We start from the raw sequence: 20,668 nt of genomic DNA on the forward strand, positions 1-20,668 counted from the left end.
TATGTAAGACTAGAGTCCCGGTGCACAAAATTCATGCACAGGGGTGTGTGTCCCTCAGCCCAGCCTGCACTCTCCAATCTGGGAAACTTCAAGGGATGTTTGACTGCCCGTTTAGGCTTGATCCTACTGGGATCGGGCCTAAACGGGCAGTCTGACATCCCTCTCACAATCCAGGACTGCTGGCTCCCAACCACTTGCTTACCTGCCTGCTTGATTGCCCCTAACCGCTTCTGCCTGCCAGCCTGATCACCCCCTAACCACTTACCTGCCAGCCTTATTGATACCTAACTGCTCCCCTGCCAGCCTGATTGCCCCTAACTGCCCTCCCCTGAAGGCCTGGTCACCCCTAAGTGCCCTCCAATGCAGGCATGGTCCCCCCAACTGCCCTCCCCTGCAGGCCTGGTCCCCCCCAACTGCTCTCCCCTGAAGGCTTGGATGTCCCCCAACTGACCTTCCCTGCAGGCCCAGTTGCCCCAAGTTCCGTCCTCTGCAGGCCTGGTCCCTCCCAACTGCCCTCCCCTCCTGGCTATCTTGTGGCAGCCATCTTGTGTCCACATGGGGGCAGCCATCTTTGACCACATGGGGGAAGCCATCTTGTGTGTTGGGGTGATGGTCAATTTGCATATTACTCCTTTATTAGGTAGGATAGAGGCCTGGTGCATGGGTACGGGCCAGCTGGTTTGCCCTGAAGGGTGTCCCGGATCATGATGGGGGTTCCCTTGGGGAGTGGGGTGGCCTGGGTGAGGCACCTGTGGTTTGCCGGCTGGCCACACACCCCTTCAACCCAAGTGGAGGCCCTGGTATCTGGGATATATTTATGTTCTATAATTGAAACTTTGTAGCCTTGAGTGGAGGCCAGGGCAGGCCAGGAAGTTTGGCTTCCTCCATCCCTGGGGAAACCCAAGCCTCTTGCTCGTTCCGTGGCCACAGCCATTTTTGTTGGGATTTATTTATCTTCTATAATTGAAATGTTGTAGTCTTGAATGGAGGCCAGGGCCGGCCAGAGCGGGTGGAAAGCTTGGCTTCCTCCATTGCTGGCGAAACCCAAGCCTCCCACTCCCTGTGTGGCCGGCTGCCAACTTGGTTGGGTTAATTTGCATACTCCCTCCTGATTGGCTGGTATATGTGGCTTGTGGGAGTGATGGTTAATTTACATGTCTTTCTTTTATTAGTGTAGATTTCTAGATATTGGACTAATATAAAAATAATTTATATTCTGTAAATTAGCAAAAATCAATTAGGAAATATAATTTTAATATGCCATTTTAAAACAACAAATAAGTGCTACTAAGAATCTAACTTGATGAGCAAGGCCTTTACTGAGAAAATTTAAAACTTAACTGAAAGACATTTAAAACCAAATAATCTTTATTAATATAAATAGTCAATGTAATAAAGATGTCAAATCTTCTTAAATTAACCTATAAACTCAATGCAATGCCAACCACAATTTCAAGGTCATCTATGGAATCAATGAGCTTATCATAACATTAATTTCCAAGTAAAAGAGCTAAGAATAACCAGGTAATTTCCAAATAGTTGGAAAAGGAACAAGTTGGAGAACACCTCCTACCGGGTCTCAAAGTTTATTGCAGCCTTTGCAGTTTGTGCAGTGCTGTACTGGAGACCATTGTCAATACCCACTTAAGTCTCAGCAATGTAGTCGTTGGGGACAGACAAGAGCGGTCATCAATCACAGCTAGAAAATCCAAATAAAATACAACAAAACAGTGTTTAAGAGCATCAGAGATTCAAAGCAACAAAGACTAGAGGGTGAAGATTTCAGAGCAGGAGATCCACAGGGAGCTGGGCTGATGTTATGAATGTTGCTTTTTCTCTGGGGCCATTTTTTGATTGGTGCAGGTCAAGGGCTTTACTCATTGAATATATGGGCTTTACTCTGCATTGAGTAGGTCAGGGTTCAGGTGAGTGGTAGAGATGGAGGAAATTAGTCCAATGGATATCCAGGCTGTATTCAAGCTACTTTAATTTTGAAGCTGTGAGGGCAAGAGGCTAAATCTTTAGGCTGAAAGCCCTGGAAATAAAAGCAGATATTTTAGTGATTGCAGTGTGCTAAAGCAATAAGATATTGGAGTTTAATGACCAGCAGGGAAAGGCAACAGTGAACACCCCAGTCTCTCAGGGAAAAGCCCTGGAAACCTATACCCATGGAACAGGGTTCAACAGAGGTTGACCAAGCTACCTATATTCTAGCCCAGCTTTCACTAATTTGTGTTTGGATTCAGTGAGACATCCCCATGTCCACCTGTTCAGCAGAGGCAAAGGTAGAACTTTCTACACTTTAGTAAAAACGTATTAGTCATACCAAGTGTCTCTGCAATGTACTATTGTGTAATAGATTTCCAAATACAGCAGTAACAATTTATTATTATTTCTCACCGTTATCTGGGTTGGCTGGCTCTACTAGGCAATTGCTGTTATACATAGTCATCAGGAGTCAATGACATGGCTGCATTTCACTGCAGTTCAGTAGGGGTTGCAACAGAAAGATGACCTCTCCTCTCCTAGGGCATTTCTCCATGTGACCTCTTGAGCAGGAGAGCATGGATTCTTCTAAACTGGGAGTTTCCAAGATAGCAAAAGCCAAAGCTTCCAGGTCTCTTAAAGACCAGTTTCAGAACTGGCACAATATCAAGTCCTTTATTCAAGGTGAGGAGAAGTACGCTCCACTCCTCAATGGGAGTAGAGGCAGACATGTAAAAGGGGGGGCAGGGGGAGAGTTGATGGCCATCTTTAAAGTCAATGTACCACACCAAGAAATAGCACATCACCAAAACTAAGGAAAGACAAAACAACCTTGAAAGTAGAAACAGACCCACAGGTGATTTGGATGCTGAGTTTTTAAAAGGGGTTGGAATATTTGAAGGTGTTGATAATGGAGCTTGGGGGAGGGGGGTAACAGACACATGGGCTTGGCAGCTACATGGCATGGAGTCAGATTTTTCTTTAATTGCAGTAAGAAGCAAATGAGGAATTTTAAGAAAAGAAGGTGTTTGATCTGATTTTCTTTGTGTAAAACAGTTTGGAGTAGAGTAGGAAGAGCATCGGTAGACTGGCCTAGTTCAGGAGAGAAATGACAGTGGCTTGGATACTGGGCAGGAAGGAGAAATGAAAAAAGGAGTGTCTCATTGTTATCTTTTTATTTTTTCAAAGAGAAAACATTAATTTCCAAGTGGGACATAATGTGGTAAGTTTATCTTTAAAATTGTTTTGAATGAAATCTGAAATTAGAGGGACCATACTCTAAGTCATTTTTACTTGATGTATATAATGGATATTCAAACATACTATCTCATAGAAAGTTAGGTTAATTATCACAAATTGAACATACATAGATAACCTTTAGATATTATTAAGTCCTCTTTCTTTTCCAAAGGTAACCACTATCCTGAGTCCAAATGTAGAACATGTAAAAGGAGGGGCAGGGGGAGAGTTGATGGCCATCTTTAACGTCAATGTACCAAATCAAGAAACAGCATATCACCAAGTTTTGCCTGATTTTGAAATTTATATAAAGGAAATCTTTTAATATGCTTTCTTTTTGTGTCTGCCTTATTTTATGGCATTATAACTATTTCTTTTTCTTATATCTACCCCCTTTATCCATTTCACTCTATCTTCAATCAAAGAATTTATACACTTAACTTAAAACGTATCTTTTTTCTGGGAACTAATAGGATGATGATGGAAGGGAAGCACTCGTTTTAAATTCCAATTAATTTGGACATTAACTAATGTGTTACTCCTGAGAGAGTCACTATTTTAATAATCCTATATAATAAAAGGGTAATATACAAATTGACCCTAACTAAGGAATGACCAGAATGACCGCTGGACCAGTCACTGTGAGGCGCACTGACCACCTCATGGTCTTTTCCCCCAGGAGCAGGCTCCCATCACCTGATGGTGAATGGGGAACTGGGGGTGGGTGGTGGGGGATGCTGGGGGCGCCAGGCCAAGGCCCCGCACCACTGATCGCCTTCCACTCACAGGGCTTCCTGCAGCGGGGGCTGGGCGGGAATGGCCAACCTCTCGGTCCCTCCCCCACCTCATTCCGCCCCCTCCCTCTCCCCGCCCCCCCACCGCTGGCTCTGATAGCCCAGGGCCTACCAGTTTCCATTAGTGGGAAGAACATACAATAGAACAGCCTGGGAATTGCAAATCTTTCTCCTTATTGATTCTTTATCCCCAGGGCTCTAGAGAAATAATGGCCAGGTCCCCTGCTGGGTCCCTCAGAGCCCCACCTCTCCTCTCTGCTCAGCCCTGCTGACCATCGGGTGTCCCAGAGCAGGAGGGAGAGGAAAGCTGGACTTAGCAAGGCCACCCACCTGAGGGTCGGGGGTAGCAGAGGGACGTGGTGACCATATACAGACTTAGGAGTCACACAGACTCTGCCAGTTAGAGCTGTGTAACCTCTCTGAGCCTCTGTTTCTTCATCTATAAAATGGGTTTGATAAAGTACCAGCCTCATTGGAATGTTACTGGTGTGCATAAGATTATGCAAGTAAGGCTCTCAGCCCGGTGCTTGACAGGTTCTAAGCGCTCACTGTGGCCACTGTGATTAAATGTCCCCTGCCCCCACGGGGCTTAGGAACCCCAGTGTTTAACTGGCAATGTAGGCAGGTGTGGAAATTGGCTGCTCCGTGTCCTGGGGCCCCTGGGAGAACACGGATTCTGCAATCCCAGGCAAGATGGCTCTGCAATGTGAAACCCCTGAGGGTCAGGAGTCCAGCCTGGTCCCAGCATGAGCTCCCTGGGTCTCCATGGAAATACCCGCTGCCTCCCTCTCTTCCAGGCACTGCCCTGTCCTGCCTCAGTTGTCACTTACACCAGGAATCTCTGCGTCATCTGTGTGCACATGTGTCCCCAGCAGCCCCCACTCTGTGTGCCTCCCAGCTCTGCCCTGCACTTGGGCAAATCACTTAACCACTCCGCGCCTGCGCCTTTGCTTTCTCATCTGAAAGCTGGGAATAACAGTGCCGGCCTCCTGGGGTTGTGGATCAACCCCAGGTGACGCACTTAGAAGAGTGCTGGGGCTGTTTTAAGTGGCCATTCAGTGTCAGCTGCTCTGTTACTACTGTTGAAAGGCTAGTCTCCTATGGATTCTGCTAGGTGCCCCTGTCCTGTGAAAACCCTGAATGAGAATCTTCAGCCTCTTTCAGAAAGGAGGAGCTCATTAGCATAAGAAACCACCTGAGAAGGACCTTTTGACTCCTATAAGCATTAACAACAAAGGGTAAAAAGCCTGAGGCCAGGGACTGGATGTCTCTCCTGTATACCAATAGGTTGCTGCTTAGGTTCCCTGTCAGGGCACACGCCCCAGTTCGGTGGGCTCAATGTTTCTCTCTTTCTTCCTCTCTCTCTCTCTCTCTCTCTCTCTCTCTCTCTCTCTCTCTCTATCTCTCTCTCTCTCTCTCTCTCTCTCTCTCTCTCTCTTTCTCTCTCTCAAATAAATGAAAACATATTTTAAAAAATAAAGTTAGAAGTGAAGCCATTATGGTCCCATAGCTGCAAACTCTAGAAGAAAACATAACTCAACAAGAATAAGAGACTCTTAAAAAAGGAAATTATAGCAATAAAAATAACATAGACTTCCAACAAGGAAGAAAACGGGCATCTAAAGGAATCCATGTGGCTACAGGGGAAATCGCTAATGAACCTAGATTTTAAAAGTCAAACTGGGAAAAATGTATTTGCAGCAAATAGTCAATAAATGGTTAGTATCTTTAACGTAAAAAGAGCTCACACAAATCCTATCTAATAAAAGCCTAATACACAAAACAACCAAACTGTGGAAGCATGGGTGGAACAACTGGTCACTATGACGTGCACGACCACCAGGGGCAGATGCTCAATTCAGGAGCTGCCCCCTGGTGGTCAGTGCCCTCCCACAGGCGGAACACCGCTCAGCCAGAATCCGGCTCACAGCTGGCACATGGAGGGGTGGTGGTGGGAGCCTCTCCTGCCTCTGTGGCAGCTCTAAGGAGCAGTGAGCTGAGAGGTAAGGAGCAGCGAGCAGGAGGACAGGAAGGAGTGAGGTGTCTTGGACTGTGAGAGGGTGCAAGCCCGCCTGAGGGACCCTCTTCCCCCGACTCTCCCCTCGTGCATGAATTTTGTGCACTGGGCCTCTAGTAACTAATAAAAGTAGGAAAATGGAGGCAAATGCCAATAAACATTTCAACTAGTAGTTCTTTGTATAGCAGCAAATATCTACTGTATAGCAGCACACTGGATCATAGTTATACCTCACTCCCACCTGTCCTTTAGCCTCAGAGGGAAAATAATCAGTGAAGAAGGGGGGGATTATCTGAGTTTAAGTATAATTTATGACAAATTAGTTATATCATCATATAGAAGCAGTGGAATCTTCTTCATAAATTCTCTATAAACTTGAGGGAAGCTAAATTTGAAAATCAATGAATGTATGGAAACTTTGCTCTCCAAATAGGAAGTTACAATTTACTTTTCCCTTTTTGCTTACTGCAGAGGCTGTTTTCACAAGTGTCTTCTTTTCCACACGTAGAGCAGGATGCTCCTTCAGTGTAAGGGCGGGCCCCTACATAATTTCCTCTGGAAAAAAGGGAAACATTGAGTAGCCAAATGGCTATTTACTCCTCTAATTTTGTGCCTTCACTTATTATTTTGGTTGCTCATTAAGTCATGAATGTTGAAAGAAAAATGACTTTTGTCCCAATTTTATGCTAATTTCTTTTGTAAAAAGATACTTTAAAACTGATCTCTACAGCGTGTTCTCAATATGTCAAAGTTGTATCTTTTAAAATAAAATTTTTATTAATTTTTTAGAGAGGAAGGAAGAGAGAAAGAGAGAGTGTGTGAGAGAGAGAGATTAATTTGTTGTTTCACTTATATATTCATTCCTTGGTTGGTTGATTCTTATATTAAAACTGCAACCTTGATGAGCAAGACCAACATTCTAACCAACTGAGCCACCCAGCCAAGGAGTTATATTCTTTAATATGTAATAAAACATAAATTAGATATGAAACCAGTGTAGTTCTGTATGTAATAGCCAAAATTATTTTTTGTTTGTTGGTTGTTGAACACTAAAATTATCTCCTTATTTGTAAGTGTAATAAGCAAACTTTAAATAGCAAGTGGAAACATATGCTTATGGCTTATTTTAAAAGTATAATATCATTATCCTTATCTAGTCCTGCTTGATGATATACCAAAATAATGCTTCCATTTGGACGAGCATTTGATAAATATTATTATATCTGCTTTTCAATAATATAAGCTGATACATTCTAACAAACCTGCTTTTTTCCATCTCTGTGTTTGTGGTAGACTTTAAAAATGTTACTTAGAGTATCCAGAGAAAAAATTAATAACATTAAGAATTTCATTAAAGAATAAGCCACAATTCATTTATCCATGCATATGTTTATGGACTTTTGTGTTGTTTCATTTTTTTACTACTACATATTAAATAACTATGCACATTTTGAACATTCATATATGTGTCTTTATGGGCATACATTTCCTTGACGACATATCTAGGAGTGAAATAAATAGATCATATGCTCATTGCATATTTAACTTTTTAAGAAAGTTCCACACTGTGTGCAAAATATTTGTGACACTTTATATTCCCACCAGCTGTGGTTGAGAACGCTAGTCCCTTCACATTTTCCTCTGGATTTAGAATGGCCAGTCTTTAGCCAAATTGTTGTGTAGCGATAGTCATTGTGGTTTTCATTTGTATTTCCCTAATGATTAATGATAGTGAGGTTTTTCTCATTGCTTTTCTGCCATCTGCAAATTTTCTTTATTAACCTTTTATTCATTTTTAATTGTTTTAAGTATTCTTGATATTGAATTATAACAGTTCTCCCTATATACTTGGTATAAGTCTTTTATCTGATAGGTTTTGCAAAGACTTTCCTTTACTCTGTAGCTTCTTTTCATTCTCTTACCAATGTCTTTGAATAGTTGTAATTTTAATGCAATCCAAAATGTCAATTTGTTCTTTTATGGATCATGCTTTTGGTGTGTTAGCTAAAAGTTGTTGGCTATGTTAAGGGTACAAAATTTTTATAGTTTACGTTTTACATTTAGGTCTTAGATTAGTTTTGAGTTATTCTTACAGGTTTTATTTTGTGCAGATTCAAGTTCACTCTATATATATCTATATATCTATATCTACTATATCTATATCTATATCTATATCTATATCTATATCTATCTATATCTATATCTATATCATCTATATCTATATCTATCTATCTATCTATCTATATATATATATACTAGAGGCCTGATGCATGGAATTTGTGCAAGGGGCTCAGCCCTCGCAGCCCCACCTTCATCTGGAAGGTTGTCTGGATGGTTATTTTGCTGTTCGGCTATTGGGGCAATTTGCATATTATGCTTTTATTATTATATATATACTAGAGGCCCGGTGCACGGAATTTATGCATGTCGGGGGTTTCCTCAGCCAAGCCTGCACCCTCTCCAATCTGAGACCCCTCAGGGGATGTCTGACCGCCATTTTAGATCCTGGGAATCAGGCCTAAACCAACAGTCAGACATCTTTCTCACAGTCCTGGATCAGTGGTTCCTAACTCTTCACCTGCCTGCCTGCCTGATCGATTCTAACTGCTCCCCCTGCTGGCCTGGTCAATCCCTACTGCCCCCCCTGTTGGCCAGTTATCCCCAACTGCCTTCTCCCACCGCCAGCCTGGTTGCCCCTAACTGCCTCCCTTCACTGGCCTGGTCAACCCTTACTGCCCCCTACATCAACCTGGTGCCTCCAACTGCCTGCCCCCCAGCCAGGTCACCCTTCTATTCCCCCCTCTGTCAGTCTGGTCGCCCCTCACTGCCCTCTCCCCCCGCTGGCCTGGTCACCTCCAACTGCCCGCCCTGTAGGCTTGGTCACCCCACGCAGCCTGCTGCTCAGTTGTTTGGTAACCCTTCACTAACCCCCTGCTGGCCTGGTCATTCCAGACAGACTGTTCGGTCATCCGCTTGGTTCCAATGGTCACTTAGGCTTTTATATATAGAGAGATAGACATAGACATAGACATAGACATAGACATAGACATAGACATAGACATAGACATAGACATAGATATGGATGTAGATATGGATATATAGATATAGATAGATAGCATTTTGTTCCAGCAGCATTTGTTGAAAAATTTCTTTTCTACTGCATTGCCTTTTTGTATCTATTAAAAATCAGTTGAACACATGTGGTCAATCGTGTAGATTTAATTTTGAACTCCTTATTTTGTTCTATTGATCTATTTGTTAACTTTGTCAAAATCACAATGTTGTGATTATTCTAGCTGTAATAATTCTTGAAAACAATAGTGTCAGTCCTCCAAATGTGTTCTTTTTCTTAGTCGTTTTAGCTAGTTTAAGTCCTTTGCATTCCCATATCAATTTTAGGATCAAGATTCCTCAACATTTACAATGAAGGCCTGCCAGGATATTTATGAGAATTGGGTTGAATGTATATATCAATTTAGTGAGAAATTACATTTGAACAATATTTAGTCTTTTATTCTATTTAAAAAGTATATCTATTTATTTGTGTATGTTAATTTATTTCATGAAGATTTTATTATTTTCAATGTACAGGTCCTGCATACCTTCTGCCAGAATAATCCCTAAATAATATATATATCATGAAAAAATATTTGTACCATCTTTATTTGTAAAAATAACCATCTGAATGCATTTCCATAGTATATTACAGTTTAGTACTTCATTACATAATTAGCATTCAGTAGTTGAAAAAGTATTAAACTATGCTTGAGAAGATTCAGATTAGTTCAAAGTCATTCACTGAACTCAGTCATTTTCCTCATTTTTACAGTCATGGCATTTTTCAGAGTTATTCAACCCCAATTTACATAAGAAAACATACAGACAAAATCCCACTGAAATCATCAAACAATATTCTATGCTGTTACAAATGTATCATGCAAAATAGAACATTGGCACCAGATTTGTATCATCCTGCTTCACAAAGGTATATTGCATATGATAATTTATATTTCTTAAGCTATTATAAATGACTAGAGGACCAGTGTATGAAATTTGTGCACTGGGGAAGGGGTGTCCCTGAGCCCAGCCTTTACACTCTCCAATCTGGGACCCTGGGAGGGATGTCCGACTGCCGATCCACAGTGATCAGGCCTAAACAGGCAGTCGGACATCCCTCTCACAATCCAGGACTGCTGGCTCCAAACCGCTTGCCTGGCTGCCTGCTTGAATTCCCCTAACCACTTCTGCCTGCCAGCCTGATCACCCCCTAACCACTCCCCTGCCAGTCTGATCGATGCCTAACTGCTCCCCTCCCGGACCGATTGCCCCCAGTTGCCCTCCCCTGCTCGCCCAGTTGCCTCCAACTGCCCCCCTCTGCAGGCCTGGTCACCCCCAACTGCCTTCCCTTGCTTCCGAGAAACACCATTAGAAGGATGTAAAGTCCAATACGGTGATAAACTTGTCCGTGTATTCTAAAACAGTACAGCCGATATCCTGATGGCGATGCAATATTTGCACCCATGGAAGCAAAAACAAAAGAATTATTTATGGAATGAATATTTTCCATGAAATATTTACTGTTGGAATCTTCATTTGTCACTAATCTTTTTAAATATGCTGGGTATTCTGGAAAACGTATATCATTTGGACAGACTTGACCTTTGCTACAACATGGATTAAATTTCCCATCGGATGGTTTTTCATCAGAGAAATTTAGTGACAGGCAAAATTGACAGCTAACAGTCATTCCACCACAACTATGTTCGAGAATTGCATCCTCATGTACTCCATTTTCGCTGAGAAGGCAGTTTCTACCAGTATTGGTTGTCCTTGTTGATGACTGTTCTTTAGACATATTCTGTTATTACCACCACCTTCTTTCAACTTCAAAGGCACGTTGTTCTTTATACATTTTCTGTTGATGACCCCAGCTTTTTTCGGATGCAGAGCTACGTTTTGACAATGGTAGCTTTTCAGATACATTCTGTAACAAGTGCTGCCTTCTTTCAAGATCAGACCCATGTTGGTCTTCAGACATTTTCTGTCGATAACGCTGGCTTCTTTCAGCTGCAGAGCTACGTTGTATCAATAGTTGCTCTTTAGACATAATCCCACCTCCCTGCTGTCATGGTCTGAGATGCAGGTGAATGAGAGTGCTGGCTGTTAGGCTGCTGAGAGCTGTCTGACCAACGGCTGATTCTGCCTGATTCTGTGGGGGTGGGACTTCCTCCTCCCTGCTATCAGAGTCTCTGCAGCAGCAATGACAAAGCAAGCATTCCGCCGAACCGCTCCAGGCTTAGCCTGACCAGAGGCCCTCCGTGGCCAGGCATGGAATGCTTGCCTTATCACCGGGGCGACGAGGCAAGCATTTCCCCCCACCTCCGGCTGCTCTGTGCCCGTTGCCCAAAGGCCCTCCGTGGCCGGGGTGGAACACTTGCCTCATCGCCGTGGCGATGAGGCAAGTGGTTCATCAGGCTGCTCACGCTGCCCGCTCTCAGCAGCCGCCCCCCAGGCCTGGGGGACTCTGGCGGGGCTGAGAGGACTGGGCACCACTATCTTGTGGCTATGGGTGCCACCATCTTTGTGATGGAGTGATGGTCAATTTGCATATTCCCTCTTTATTAGATAGGATAAAATGTCATTTTATTTCAGATTCTAATTGTTCATTGCCAGTATATGGATATGTAATTGAGTTTTGTATCTTGGTATGGTATCCTGAAAAATGTCTAAACTTACCTGTTAGTTCTAGAAGAGATTTCAGAGACTCCATTATATTTTCTACATAGATCTACAGATCAGCAGTCGGCAAAGTATGATCCATAGTTAAGAATTCATTTTTCCTATTTTAAGGGAATATTTAAAATACAAAAACACAAAGATGGATATGTAACATGCAGGTTTTTCATAGATGCCCTTTATTAGGTTTAAGATGTTTCCTTCTGTTTCTAGCAGGCAGAGAACTTTCACTATGAATGAATGTTTTGTCTTTTACTCCATCCAGTGAGATGATCAGATGATCTTTATTTTCAGGTTGATTGATATGGCTAATTACATGAATTGATTTTAGGGTGTTAAACCAGGCCTATATTCCTTAAATAAAATACATTTGGACAAGATGTATTATGCTTTATCATATTATTGGATTCAATTGCTAAATTTTGTTTCAAAATTTTCTACCTACATTCATAAGAGATACTGCTCTGTAGTTATCTTTTCATTTTATTTCTCCTGTGCAATTTGTGTCTTTTGATGAATTTGTTCACTCTATCCAACTTGTCTCTTGAATACTTACCCCATTATTATTTTTAATGGCTTTCTTTATCTCTGGCTACATTTTTCTCTGAAATAAATATTACCTGATATTAATATAGACAATGCAGCTTTATTTTTCCAAGTGTTAGTATAGTAAAGCTTTTCCCATCCTTTTGCTTTTCATCCTATCTAATAAAGAGGGGATATGCTAATTGACCCTCATGCTGTCGCAAAATGGCAGCGCCCACAGCCAATAAGGAGGGAATATGCTAATTGACTGCCCCACCCTCAAAGATGGTGGTGCCCACAGCCACAAGATGGTGGCACCCAGTCCCCTTAGCCCCCCAGACGCCCAGGGCCACCCGAGGCTCAGGTAACCAGGGCCGGCCGAGGCTTGTGCTGCTGGCAGTGGCAGCAGCAGAGGTGTGATGGGGCATCGCCTTCCTCTGATCGCCGGGTTGCCTCCCGCCCCTGAGGGCTCCCAGACTGTGAGAGGGGGCAGGCCGGGCTGAGGAACCCCCCCCTCCAGTGCATGAATTTTCATGCACAGGGCCTCTAGTGTTTTTATATTTAAAGTGGTAGAGGCTCGGTGCACAAATACATGCACAGGGGTCCAGCTGGCCCACCCCTATTAAGGCTGATTGGGGCAGGCCAGCTTGGGGGAGGGGCCACATGTGGTTGGTGGGCCGGCCCAGCCCCGGATCGGGATGGGGCTGGCCCAGGGGAGGGGCTGCAGGTGGTTGGCCGGCTGGCCCTGCCCCATATTGGGGTAGGAGGAGCCAATTGGGGTGTGGCTGGCTGGAGGGAGGCAGCTGGGGCTGTTGGTGGGCTGTCTCCGCCCCCTGGTAAAACTCCCAGTCAAGGGGACAATTTGGATATTAGCATATATAGGATGCTTCTTGTAGGCAGCATATAATTGGTTCTTGTTTTTTTATCTAATCTCACAATCTCTGCCTTTTCATTTGGGTGTTTGTAGCATTTATATTTGATATAATTATTGACATAGTAAAGATTGAAGCTATCATCTTCTTATTTATTGTTGTTGCATCTGTCATTTGTTTTTCTTTTTAAGTTATGCATGTATCATACTCATTTCTGTTGGTAACTGAGAAGTAGTAGAATAAATAAAAGAGGAGATATACACATTTGGCCTCTTCTTAGCAATTTTTACATATCTCAGCTTCTTTTTACCAATCCTGTATATTTATTCTATGCTTAAATTTTCATCTTTTGTATATTTTATTTTAATATTTTTATTAGTTAAATGGTTTGGTCTTGGGTAGATTTTTTTTTAAATATATTTTATTGATTTTTCACAGAGAGGAAGGGAGAGGGATAGAGAGCTAGAAACATTGATGAGAGAGAAACATCGATCAGCCGCCTCCTGCACACTCCCCACTGGGTATGTGCCTGCAACCAAGGTACATGCCCCTGACCAGAATCGAACCCGGGACCCTTGAGTCCGCAGGCTGATGCTCTATCCAGTGAGCCAAACCAGTTAGGGCATGGTCTTGGGTAGATTTTAACTTCTTTCTTGTACAGATCAATGGGATTAGAGTTCCAGAATTTTATTTTTGTAGCCTCCCATTAGGCTTATGTTATATTTCCATTTAGATGCACAATAATAAAAAAGGCAATGAAACTCATGGTATTTTTTTCTCAGAAAAATGTGCTTTTCACTATCATTCAGAATCACTTGCTCATTCCAGTTTTGTTCTGCTATATTAAGAAAGCATCTGCCAGTCTATTTTGTGTTCTAGTACTGAGCGTGGCGATGCATTTTATGTTATCTGTTATTTCATTAAATAAAGAATGTCCAGTCCTAACCAGTTTGACTCAGTAGATAAAGCGTCGGCCTGCAGACTGAAGGGTCCCAGGTTCGATTTCGGTCAAGGGCATGTACCTCGGTTGTGGGCACATCCCCAGTAGGGGGTGTGCAAGAGGCAGCTGATCAATGTTTCTCTCTCATTGATGTTTCTAACTCTCTATCCCTCTCTCTTCCACTCTGTAAAAAAAAAAAAAGAATGTCCACCATTTTTACTCTGAACTTAAAATATCTCACGGTAGGAATAATTCTTTACACAAGGTAATATTCTCTCACCACTTTCTATTTTCATCTCTTTCTTTTATTATCATTCTACAAGGATACTTCGTTTAGTAAATACTTCATTTATTAAATATATAAATAAATATAACGTTTATTTCAATATGAAATATTTTTAAAAGCAAAATAACTTACGCAGGTCCATAGTTACATACGAACATTACAGGGTCACCTTTCCCAAGTTTAGGACAAATTGTCATTGCACAACCAACTTTGTATGAATCAGCCCAAGCTACCTATAAGAAAAGGAATTCTTAATTAAAATATGCAAAAAACCTCTATGCCACAATGCACTATGGGAATACCTATAATCTTAGTCATGTGATAAAAATGAGTAGACCTAAATTCTTATTGGCTATTTTAATTTGTAATATTTAGTTTAAAACAATTTTTTACATGTGTCCTATTCCCCAAAAGGTTGCCTTCTTGAAGGCTACCTAACTAGATTTTCCTCTCTGATAATTCTCATAAATCAAAGAATATAATATGTAGTCAAAGTAATATTTTTTCTAGATGGTTTATGAAAAAAATTATTTTCTACATGAGTATATTAATACATATAATATTAAAATCACAGTGTAAATACAAACAATTATAGACTTTTATTTCTTTTTCTCTAAAACCTTCTATTAGTTCTTAATTTATGATCACATTTTAAATGTTGTGGTCTTAAACTTAATCTCACCTCTGTCAATTTATAAGACACAGATAGAGACATAGACTAAGAATATATCGAGTTTATTGCAAAAAAACAAACAAACCCATGCTTGCCATAAGGATGGTGAATATTTTTGTTTTGTTGTAAAGAATAGCAGTGATTCAAAAGAAGAAGATTCGTATGGAAAACTAACCATGAGTTGGGGGAAGGAGAGAGACAAAGAGGTAAAAAATAAAATCAGTATTCTTTTGTGACAATGATAGAGTGGAATTTTTTTCCATTTCCTAAATAAACAAAAAAGAAAATACTAATTTATTCCATTTGGAAAGCAAAATAATGAAGGAAAATGGATATAGATTTTGATAACACTAATAAATTTTCTAAACCCATTTATTTTACAATTCAATTAACACAATGTGTTGATACATTTTATAAACTCGTGTATTAGTCATTATTTCCCATGACCTGGGTATAGTAGGTAGCTGTAATCAACAGTTTTTCAAAATATGTTTTAATGGCTGTTTGCCTGAGAGGCAGCAAAGTGCAATGAAAGCACAGTGAACAGAAAAGATATGAGTTTTGGTTCTAACCATGTGTGTGTCTTTGGAGAGTGACAGATCAATCCTGACCTAGTTTACCACTTAATCAAATGAGATTAAGCTAGTTCCTTCAAACACCCATTCCTTTGGAATGTTTTAGAAAGTTAATCAACTATACGACTACAGGTATGTATATATATTTAAAGAAATTCATGTTTAAAAATCAGTTAATGAATAACTGACTACACCATGAAATTTTATTTTCTTAATATATCTGAATTGTGAGCTTTTATGATTTCTGGAATGGTAAGGATAAATATTGAACATGTATAGTTTTAAAATGTTTACTTTCTTAAAGGAACTAAAGGTAACATTAATATGAACATTGGTTGTAACTTCAGTACAAATATCTTCAGATGGTAACAATAAGAACATTTTACCTTATTTTCTTTAGAACGCTAAGCAAGATACAGTTGTTGAGCCAATATAAAGAATGTACCTATTCCTAGCTTTTTACACATCTGTGTACATTATCCAATGTGGAGTGAACTTGCGGTTCTGCTGTGTAATGCTAAGGGACTAGGGGTATTTGAAAACAGGTTCCTTTCCCCTGACAGTAAAAGAGGAGACAAAGGATTGTGTAAAGGCTGTGTACTCAGCCTTGATGCCATATTAGGAATATTGCATTCTTCTTGTTACCAGGACACCTGGCAATTGATCCCATTCTCTCAATTTTTCTAGCAGTAGCCAAACCATAATCATTGTATACAACAGCTATTCTGAGAAGGATTTCTAAATTTATAGCATCCTGTTGTCAGACAAAGTTTAAATGGAGTAGGAGCAAGAAAGCTGCTATTTTCTGTGTTCAGTGATCAGGAACAAGACAGGGATGCCCGCTTTCACCACTCCTGTTCAACATAGTACTGGAAGTGCTAGACAATGCAATCAGACAAGAAGAAGAAATAAAAAGCATCCAAATTGGAAAAGAAGTAAAATTGTCATTATTCGCAGATGACATGATACTGTACATAGAAAACCCTAAAGACTCCATCAAAAAATTATTAGACTTAATAAATGAATTCAGCAATGTAACAAGTTACAAAATTAATGCCAAGAAATCGTAGGTAATTTTTATGCACCAACAGTGACTTACAGAAAGAGAGATTAAAATAACAATCCCATTTAACATTGCACAAAAAATTAAGATACCTAGGAATAAACTTAACTAAGGAGGTAAAAGACATCTACTCAGAAAAATACAGGATGTTGAAAAAAGAGCTAGAGGAAGACATAAATAGATGGAAGAACATACTGTGTTCATGGATTGGAAGAATCAACATCATTAAAATGTCCATACTACCCAAAGCAATCTATAAATTCATTGCACTCCCCAATAAAATACCAATGACATATTGCACAGACCTAGAACGAAGTCTCCAAAAATTCATCTAGAATAAAAAAAGACCCCGAATAGCTGCAGTGATCCTGAGAATAAAGAACAAAGTAGGTGGGATCTCAATACCAGATTTCAAGCTGTATTACAAAGCCATTGTTTTCAAAACTGCCTGGTACTGGCACAAGAACAGACATATAGACAAATGGAATAGGATAGAGAACCCAGATATTGACCCAAACCACTATGCTCAATTACTATTTGACAAAGGAGGCATGAACATACAATGGAGTCAAGACAGTCTCTTCAATAAATGGTGTTGGGAAAATTGGATAGATACATGCAAAAAAATGAAACTAGACCACCAACTTACACCATACACAAAAATAAACTCAAAATGTATAAAGGACTTAAATGTAAGATGGGAAACCATAAAAATACTAGAGGAATCCAAAGGCAACAAAATCTCGGACATAAGCAGCAGCAATTTATTTACCGCTAAATCTCCTAGGGGGCATTGGAAACTAAAGAAAAAATAAACAAATGGGACTACATCAAAATCAAAAGCTTTTGCACAGCAAAAGAAACCATCAACCAAACAACTAGAAAGCCCACTGCATGGGAGAACATATTTGACAATGTTATTACCAATAAGGGTTAATCTCCAACATTTACAGGGAACTCATACAACTTAACAAAAGGAAGATAAACAACCCAATCAAAAAATGGCAACAAACTTAAATACTTTTCAAAAGAAGGCATAAGGAAGGCCAAGAGACATATGAAAACATGCTCAAAGTCACTATTCATCCGAGAAATGCAAATCAAAACAACAATGAGGTACCATCTCACACCTGTCAGAATGGCTGTCATCAACAAATCAACAAATGACAAGTGCTGGCAAGGATGCGGAGAAAAAGGAACCCTTGTGCGCTGATGGTGGCAATGTAGACTGGTGCAGCCACAGTGGAGAACAGTGTGGAGTTTCCTCAAAAAGCTAAAAATGGAACTCCCATTTGACTCAGCAATCCTACTTCTAGGAATATATCCCAAGAAACTAGAAACACCAATGAGAAAGGATATATGCACCCCTATGTTCATAGCAGCACAATTTACCATAGCTAAGATTTGGAATAAGTCTAAGTGCCCATCAGCAGACGAGTTGATTAGAAAACTATGGTACATCTACACAATGGAACAATACGCTGTGGTAAAAAAGAAGGAACTCCTACTATTTGCAACAGCTTGGATGGAGCTGGAGAGCATTATACTAAACGAAATAAGTCAGTCAGAGAAAGATAAATATCACATGATCTCACTCATTTGTGGATTATAATGAACAACATAAACTAATGAACAAAAACAGATCCAGAGAAAGAGAAACATCGATCAGATGCTCAAACCTCAGAGGGAAGGAAGGGGAGGTTGGGGGTATGGGGGGGGGAGATCAACCAAGAGACTTGTATGCATGCATATAAGCCTAACCAATGGACACAGACAACAGAAGGTGAGGGTGAGGGCAGGATTGGGGGGGGGGGGCATGGAGGGACAATGAGGGGATAGCCACACATTTGTAATACCTTAATCAATCATAATAATAAAAAAGCCATTGAGATAATACCTCACACCTGTAAGAATGGCTATCATAAAAAAATCAACAAACAACACGTACTGGTGAGGATGTGGAGAAAAGGGAACACTAGTTCACTGCTGGTGGGTAAGCAGATTGGTGTAACCACTATGGAAACAGTATAGATTTTCCTTAAAAAATTAAAAAAGGAACTTCTGTTTGACCTAGTGATCCTATTTCTGGGAATATATCCTAAAAACCCCAAAACACCAATCAGAAAGAATCGATGCACCCCTATGTTTATAGTACCGTTATTTACATTAGCTAATATTTGGAAACATTCAAAATGCCCATCAGTAGATGAATGGATAAAACATCTCTGGGACATATACACTATGGAACACTATGCAGCTGTATAAAAGAAGGATCCTTTGCCCTAACCGGTTTGGCTAAGTGTATACAGCGTCGGCCTTCAGACTGAAGGGTCCCAGGTTCCATTCCAGTCAAGGGCATGTACCTTGGTTGTAGACACATCCCCAGTAGGGGGTGTGCAGGAGGCAGCCGACTGATGTTTCTCTCTCATTGATGTTTCTAATTCTCTCTCCCTCTCCCTTCCTCTCTTTAAAAAAAATCAATAATTTTTTTTTTTAAAAGAGGGATCTCTTACTCTTTTGGAGAGCATGAATGGACCTGAAAACTATTATGCTAAGTGAAATAAGCCAAACAGAGAAAGACAAGTATCACATGATCTCACTTATTTGTGGAATCTAATGAACAAAACGAACTGATCAACAAAATAATATCCGAAGCAGGGAGGCATGGAGTTGACTGACATACCTCGATGTGGGGTTGTGGGGCAACAAGAGATAAATCAAAGAATTTATATACTTATATGCATAGCCCATGGACATGGGCAATAAGGTAGGGAAGACCTGGGGGAGGTGGGTAGGGATTGGGAGGCTTGGGGGGGGAGGGGAGAGGGAATTGGAGATATCTGTAATACTATCAACAATAAGAAATATGAAGCAAAAATAAAAATTATAAAGCTAATCAGAGAAACAAAAGCATATTATATACATGGGAATAAATACAAGGTTGATAGTAGATTTCTTATTGGAATTAATGCATTGAGATGACAATAGAGTAACCATTAAAGTCCAGAAAACAAAAGATCCAGAGAATTCTATATCCAGTAAACATATCTTCCAAATAAAATTGAGTTTTCAAGATACCCAAGAATACCTCAAAGAAAATGCTAAAAAACATGTCTTGTGATTGAAATGTGCATAAATAAGAACTAATGAATAAAATATCAAACATTTACCTGTGTATAATGGCCACAAACTTTGGTACAATGTTGACTGCTGTAAGTATAAAATTGCCTTTCATTATACCAAGAACGAATAGCAATTGCTGGTTTAAAATGGTATAATCCACCTAACCAAATATTTTCTCCCACATATGCAAAAGTCGGATGACACCGATTTGCTGGACAGTTGTTGTGTTCGAATTTGCACTGGTTTGCCCAGGATTTTGCGGTCTTTGCTAAACCTTCATCCCACGTCTGAAAGACAAAAATAATTTCAATTACATTGTGCATATTCGTTTGCATTTAAGTTATTCTAATGATGGCAATCAGTGAAATTTTGTTTAAGTTTTTCCTTGTAATAAAATACAGTTTTTCTTTGGCATTGATTATTTTCACCATTAGTCAGTTTTGTTTTTAAGTTGTGCTTCAGAAACAGTCTATGACCGGCTGTGGCCGTTCATATTTGTAGGTGGTCAAAATGTACAAACTTCCAGTTATAAGGTAAACAAGTTTTGGGCTGTAGAATACAGCATTGTGAGAATAGTTAACCATTCTGTATTGTATATTTGAAAGTTGTTCAGATATTAAAAATATTAAAAATTCTCATTAAAAAATGTAACTATGAGGTAATGGATCTTAACTAAACTTATTGTGGTAATCATTTTGCAATATATACATATATCAAATACTTATCTTTTATATTTTAAACTAATACAATGTTATACATCAATACAAAATTTAAAAAAGTTTGCATGATTTCAGGGCTGATCTGTTAACACATCATGCTCTATCTTTTCTGACATTTAT

General features: G+C 40.2%; 1 protein-coding gene across 4 annotated transcripts in view; it reads right to left on the reverse strand.

The window, feature by feature from the left end:
• Positions 1-20,668, reverse strand: part of LOC129149614 (GLIPR1-like protein 1) — a 28,012-nt gene that overhangs the window by 3,337 nt on the left and 4,007 nt on the right. For 2 of the 4 annotated variants that reach the window (XM_054718390.1, XM_054718391.1), the window contains exons 2-4: positions 19,877-20,116; positions 14,528-14,628; positions 6,503-6,591 (exon numbers count right to left, since the gene is read on the reverse strand). In XM_054718390.1, coding sequence (XP_054574365.1) covers positions 6,503-6,591; positions 14,528-14,628; positions 19,877-20,116 — 430 coding nt within the window. Of the gene's footprint in view, positions 1-6,502; positions 6,592-11,772; positions 11,877-14,527; positions 14,629-19,876; positions 20,117-20,668 lie in introns of those variants that run through there. The other 2 variants (XR_008556485.1, XR_008556486.1) reach the window with 2 other exon arrangements.

Source organism: Eptesicus fuscus, chromosome 7, assembly GCF_027574615.1.
Source record: "Eptesicus fuscus isolate TK198812 chromosome 7, DD_ASM_mEF_20220401, whole genome shotgun sequence".
NCBI lineage: Eukaryota > Metazoa > Chordata > Mammalia > Chiroptera > Vespertilionidae > Eptesicus > Eptesicus fuscus.